General features: G+C 50.3%; 1 protein-coding gene across 1 annotated transcript in view; it reads right to left on the reverse strand.

Moving 5' to 3' along the window:
- npas1 (neuronal PAS domain protein 1) overlaps window positions 1–6,681 on the reverse strand; it is a gene marked incomplete at its 5' end in the record, with an annotated part of 10,572 nt that extends 3,891 nt beyond the window's left edge. The window contains 10 exon segments of the mRNA XM_062455488.1: window positions 582–688; window positions 860–924; window positions 926–1,048; window positions 1,162–1,283; window positions 1,709–1,775; window positions 1,778–1,842; window positions 1,845–1,884; window positions 5,165–5,254; window positions 6,614–6,645; window positions 6,648–6,681. Coding sequence (XP_062311472.1) covers window positions 582–688; window positions 860–924; window positions 926–1,048; window positions 1,162–1,283; window positions 1,709–1,775; window positions 1,778–1,842; window positions 1,845–1,884; window positions 5,165–5,254; window positions 6,614–6,645; window positions 6,648–6,681 — 745 coding nt within the window.
- Window positions 6,682–6,687: the final 6 nt, after the last annotated feature.

Consider the following 6,687-nt stretch of genomic DNA (forward strand, 5'->3'; position numbering starts at 1 on the left):
GAAGGAACAAGAGAGAGAGAGAGAACAGACAGACAGACAGAGAGAGAGACAGAGAGAGAGAGAGAGAGAGAGAGAGAGAGGAGAGAGAGAGAGAGAGAGAGAGAGAGAGAGAGAGAGAAGAGAGAGAAGAGAGAGAGAAGAGAGAGAGAGAGAGAGAGAGAGAGAGAGAGAGAGAGAAGACAAGTCAGATGAGATTGTAAACTGGAAGTCATATTCCTAACAGGCACCAGAGGGCGCCACTGAAACCAGGCCCCACATTCACCCAGCGTCTCAGTACCGGTTCAGAACCAGCTTCCAGCCATCGAGATGGAACCACTGGCTCTAGATCAGCACAGTAAGCTGATAGTCATCAAACAGTCCTCCAACTCAGTATTCTGACTGTGCTCTGACAGTGATAGGACAGTTCCACAGTTACAGGTTTTTTAAACAGTATTCTAAGGATGCAGACTTTGGCAAAATTCTAACAGTACTTTAACAGTACTCCAAGAGTACTCTAGTGGTAATCTAGTAGTAAGATAGCATAGTAGCATATGAGCATAGTACATGGTACATTTCTCTAGCAGTACTCTAGTGGTTCTCACAGTCTTCGTGGCTCAGGCGGAGGTTCTCCAGGTCTTCTACATGGATGAAGTGGTAGCAGGTGTGACCCACCACCTCTGCTGGGGTCAGGTCCATGTACTCCGAGATCCTACACACACACACACACACATATTCACACATACACACACACAACACACACACACACACACATTCACACATAGACACATTCACACATACACATTAGACATATGCAGCCTCCTTGGGTTACATCTATCATTTCAACACACACACACAAACACACGCACGCTCACAGTCCTACCTGTTCTCACAGTATGTGACCTGCAGATCCATGTTGACACGGAACACGAACATGTTGCTCTCCATGGCGGACCTCGTTCAGGGTGGAAGGAGGGAGGGTGTGAGCCAACGCCACCAAGCCCATTGGTCGACGCACCGGTCGCCCCGAGCCAGGCACCAGGGCTGGCCGACAGCGGATTCTTCCAGTCACGTGAATCACTGACAGGAAAATATTCGATTTTGACCAATCACAACCATCTATGCCAAGTTCAACTCTCAACTGGAATCCTTGAATTTGCTTGAATTGCTGAAACTTGCGTGTATGTGTGTCACCTTGTAACCAGAAGATTTGATGTGGAGGCCTCTCTTGGTGAGTGTGGACTTCATCCTGATAAAGAAGCCCCTGTCTGGAGCCTCATCCCTGGGGGAGTGGGGGCTGGAGGGGGCTGGGGGGCGAAGACACCAAGAGACACTGAAGACGAGGGGCTGGAGTGTGCGTGGGTGTTAATGTGTGTATGTGTGTGTGTGTGTTTGTTTGTCTGTGTGTATTTGTGTGTCAAATCAAAACAAATGTATTTGTATAGCCCTTTTTTACATGCAAGCATGTGACAGAGGGCTTCACGTACGCCCCTAGAACCTGCCCCTCAACCAACCTAAACCCTCAAGGAGTGTGTGTGCTTTGTTTGCACTTAATGTCCATCTTCGCCTTGTATCAAAACAAACTCACACACACATAGACACGCTCACAGACACACACCATAGACACACGCTCACAGACACACACACATAGACACACGCTCACAGACACACACACATAGACACACGGTCACAGACACACACTCACAGACCCACGCTGCGCTCCCAGACGTACCGGGCTCTGGCGTGCCCGCCAGCGACGGCGTGGAGGCGGAGCTGGAGGCGCTCTCGGGCCCTGTGTGAGGCAGCCTGCCTCCGCCCGCAGGTGGGGCTGGATGCCCAGCCGCTCGGCCATCTCAACATGGTCGCAGGGTGGATGTAGTCAAACACACTGCTGCCTGTCAACTCCACCTAACAGGAGAGAGAGGGAGGGCAGAGAGGGAGGGAGGGAGAGTAAAAGGGTGGTAAAGGGCAGAGACGCAGGGTGAGAGGTAAAAGGAGAGGGGAATTAAAAGAGGAAGATATAGAGGTTAGAGAGAGGGGAGAAAGGGAGGGAGAGATAAGAAAGAGAGGGAGAGAGAGAGGGGAGAAGGGACAGAAGAGAGGGGAGAAGGGAGAGAGAGACACACACAGTTATGATCATCTGAGGGTTATTGCCTTTCTTGTGTCTCCTCTTGGTCTTTAAAGTCAAGGAGATGTACTCTCCTCAGCACTCTCCTTCCTCTCAACCTCTGTTCATTTACAGCCCTCCCTCCCCCACCTCCACCACCCCAGGATGGAGGCCAGTCCCCAGCCCCCCAATCTCCCAGACCCCCAGCCCCCAGACCCCAGGCCCCCAGGCCCCCCCAACCCTCCAGTAGACCCCCTGTCTGTCTGACTGATTGTCTGACTGCTTGTCTGTCTGCCTATCTGTCTGTCTTTCTGTCTGTCTGCCAGTCTCCCCCCTGTTTTACTGCCTGCTGCAGCAGCCTCCCTGGTCTGTAGGACAGAGACATTTATTAGGGGATTAGATCCATTTACTGGAGCTATATGGGATCTTCAGCAGCATGTCTTCAAGGACATCACTGCTGGAGAGAAGCTAACTGCAGAGAGGGAGGGAGGGATGGGGAGACAGAGAGAGAGGGGGATGGAAAAGAGAGGAAAGGAGGGAGGGAGGATAGAAAAATAAATTGAGAGAGAGAGCGATGGAGATGGAGATAAAAAGAAAAGGAGACGGAGGAAAAGAGTTAGAATAAATGAGAGAGGGGGAGAAGGAGAGGGAGGGATAGAAATAAAGAAAGAAAGGGAAGGCGAACAGAAAAAGGTAAGGAATGTGAGGAAGAGAGGAGGTGTTTGTGTGCCCGCGCGTGTGTGTCTTTTAGGTGCCTGTTTGTGTGTGATTGTGTGTGCATCTGTGACAGTTGTGAGCGAGTGTGCACAAGGTTGTTGTGAATGTGTTGAATGAATGTGTGTGTGTGTGTGTGTGTTGTGTGTGGTGGACCACTGCCCGGACGCCTCGATACATATTAAAGCTCTTGCTATTATTTATATCATGTCTCTCCTTTCCTCTCGCTCCCCCTCGCTAACACCCCACCCCTCACACACACACACACAGCCCCCACTCTCCTCTCCTCCACTGACTGATGGGGGGCGTGTGGAGGGGTAGGTGGGGGCAGAAGGGGTCTGCATACTAACCAGTCCCAGATCAATTCCCCCACTCTTCCTCCTCACTCTATCTCCCCTCTTTCTTCCTCTCCTCCCACGTCCTTTTCCCTCCATCCCTCTCCTCCATCTATGCTTCCATCCCTTCCTTCCTCTCCGTTCTTGTTTTCTCTTCCTTTCCTCTTTCCTTCCTTTGTCCTTTTCCCTCCCTCCGTCCCTCCCCCTCTCCCCCCCCTTCTCCCCTGCTGCGTACACAGGTATGGGGAGGTCCAGGGTTCATCTCCCGTCTGTCAGGCCTGCTCACCTGTGTGGGGGGTTACCCTCCAGGGAGGCTGTAGTGAAGGCGGCAGGCTCTGCCCTTGGTCAAGGTACCTGACCTGGACTAAGCCGGCTAAGCAAGCCCCCTGTCTGGGGCAGGCCCAGGGGAGAAGCCAGGGTAGAGAGGTCATGGGGGAAACAGACAGACCCACAGGAACAACCAGTCCTCCACAGCCACAACCACCAGTTACTCCTCCCTCACCCCCCTCTTTCTCTCGCTCTCTCTCTTTTTTTCTCTCCTCCCATATGCCCATCCCAGCTGCAAGACTAGGTCTGGATGATTAGGCGGGTGTCTGGGGTAGATGTTCTGTGTGTGTGCATGTTCTGTGTGAACCATCTGGTCCTTCACAGCTAACAAACCAGGTTCTCATTTCAGACACTAACAACCTCTCTCTCCCAGGACAGCACGTATGGATCACCTGTTTACAACAGCAGAATTACTCTCTCCTCTCTCTGACTCTCCTCCCTCCCTCCCTCTCTCTCTCTCTCTCTCTCTCTCTCTCTCTCTCTCTCTCTCTCTCTCTCTCTCTCTCTCTCTCTCTCTCTCTCTCTCTATCTCTCCTTCTGTTGTCTTTCTCTCATTCTTTCTCATGCTCTTACATCACTCTTTCTCTTACTTTCATGTTCTCTCTCTTTATCAATCCATCTTTCTTCTTCTTTCTCCTTCACTCTACCTTTCTCTCACTTCCTCTTTTTCCTTTTCGCTCATTCACCATTTGTGTATTTTGTCATTGCACCTGTTCAGATGGTCAAATCGAAGAGAATGCATACACGCACACATGCACGCACACATGCACACACACACATGCACACACAACACACAAACCTTTTTCTCAAGGAGGGTTTAATACATTCAGCAAAAGACCCTTGACCACACCAAATCTCCCCTTCAAAAAAACAATCAATTACTCTGCTATTGTAATGTCCATCCCTCTTTCCTTCCTTCCTCCCTCTCTTTCTCCCTCCCCCTCTCTCAGGCTGTACCCTATCCTTTATCCCTCCCGACATTTCTCTCTTATCACTCCTCTCCTCCTCCCTCCTCCCTCCCTCCCTCCCCACGCTCTTTCTTTCTCTTTCTGTCTATATCAGTCCCTCCCAAGCCCCTTGGTGTACTCCTCTCCTCCCCCCTCCACGATCAATCTGGCTTTTAAGGAGCCGATCGATTCGTTCCCCCAGACGGGCTGGGCGCGCCAGGGCGACACTTTGATTGCTGGCCAGTAATTACTGTTATTATTTATGCATCTGGGCGAAATGGCAGGACTTAACATTCCACTACAAGGGGCCAGTGGCAATCACCAGAGGTGAGCACCTGAGAGGTAGGGAGGGGAGGAGGGGAGGAGGAGAGAGGGAAGGAGGGGAGGTGGAGAGAGTGGAGGGGAGGATAGGGGGAGATGGGGGGAGATAGGGGAGGGGGGAAGGGGAGAGAGGGAGGTAGGGAGGGAGGGAGGAAGGAATGAGGAAGTAGAACAAGGAGAGAGAATGGGGGGATGGAGATGGAAGCGAGCAAGAGAGAGAGAGATGGAAAGGGATAGTATCACCCCTGAGAGATACCGTGAGGGATTGGCAAAGGAGCACAGTCAAACATATTCGTATCCTCTGGGGAAGGGACATCAAAGCATAAAAGCACATGTGCATGTGTGTGTGAGAGCAGGTGTATGTGTGCATGTATGTGTGAGTGTGTGTCTGCACGTGTGTGTATTTGTGTGTGTGACTTTGTGTGTGTGTGTCTTACCTGTGAGAGTCCTAGGTAGATGGAGACTGTCTCTGAGATGTAGAGGAAACGTCCCTCCTGACTGACGACGAACACGAAACCGTCCAGGGACTGTGTGACACACAAACCACACACACACACACACATGAATACACATACATGCGCGCACACACAAGCAGACACATGGGCAAACACACATACCATACACGTACAGACCCACACCAAAGCACATGCACACACAAGCACAGAACACACACAAACAGAAGCAAACAGCAAGAGAAAAACAAGACAGACAAATTAGAGCAATTAGTGCGTATCGAGCAGATTACAATGAACAGTCACTGAGAGCTCTCAGCTTCTCACCTCTCTGTCTGTCGCTGTGGGACAGATTACATCTAAACACACACACATGTACACATACATACACACACACACATGTACACACACACACACACACACAGACAGAAAAAACCCCAATCACAGAAACACAAATGTGCACTCACAGGTACACACACACACCTACACCACAAACACAAACTCAGAAGCCTCCCAGGTTAGCTACGTACCAGCATGCCTGACAGAGTCAACTTGCATGACTACCCATACAGCACAGAGCTGTTCACATCTTTACCAATAAACACTTTATTATGGTCTGTCTACTGAGAACAGACACACACACATTTCTTCTGCTTCTCTCTCTGTCTGTGTCCGTCTCTCTCTCTCTGTCTCTCTTTCTGCCACAGTTTCCCTCTCTGCTTTCACAGGGACCTCTTATGCTGAACAATGATTGCTATTTTGTCTGGCAACACTTAAAGTGGCGGTAATTTATGCAACTGACACAACCGGTATGCAAATGAGAGTGTCCGGGCGTGCTGGTGGCGTGCGAGCGCAGCAAAAGGGAGGGGCTCTGAATGAGGGGGACATAAAGTGCAATTATCAGCCTAATTACTGGCGAAGGGCAATGGGGGACGGCAGTGGGGAGGCGAATCAAACAGCCCTCAAAAGCTGCGCTTGTTTGATTCCTGTCAAAGGAATCTGTCTGGTTGGAGAAGAGAAGAGAGACGGGGTTTTCATCAGCAGACACACGTTACTTGAATGTACTGAAAGTTTGTCTTTAATGTGTGTTAGATATGTCTCTCTATTGGCATTCTAAGACTGAGTGTGTTTTATTTAGTGGGAGGTGTGAATCAAGTGCACCCCCACGGTGTATGGAGATTCTACTTAGTTTTTACACCTCTGACCTGACTCTTATTTGACCTCACTCCTTTCCCTCTGTAATTTCTCTCTCTTCATCATCTGCGTGTGTTTACCTGTAACAGGCGTGTTTACTTGGAACAGGTGTGTGTGTGTTTGGCATGTAACAGGTGTGTGTGCGTTTACCTGGAACAGGTGTGTTTACTTGGAACAGGTGTGTGTGTGTTTGCATGTAACAGGTGTATGTTTACCTGTAACAGGTGTGTGCATGTTTACCTGTAAAAGGTGTGCTCCCAGGTGCAGTTCAACATGTCAGTAGTCAGAGAATGGGAGGAGCGTCGGACTGCAGG

The sequence above is a fragment of the Osmerus eperlanus genome, unplaced genomic scaffold, assembly GCF_963692335.1.
Source record: "Osmerus eperlanus unplaced genomic scaffold, fOsmEpe2.1 SCAFFOLD_280, whole genome shotgun sequence".
NCBI lineage: Eukaryota > Metazoa > Chordata > Actinopteri > Osmeriformes > Osmeridae > Osmerus > Osmerus eperlanus.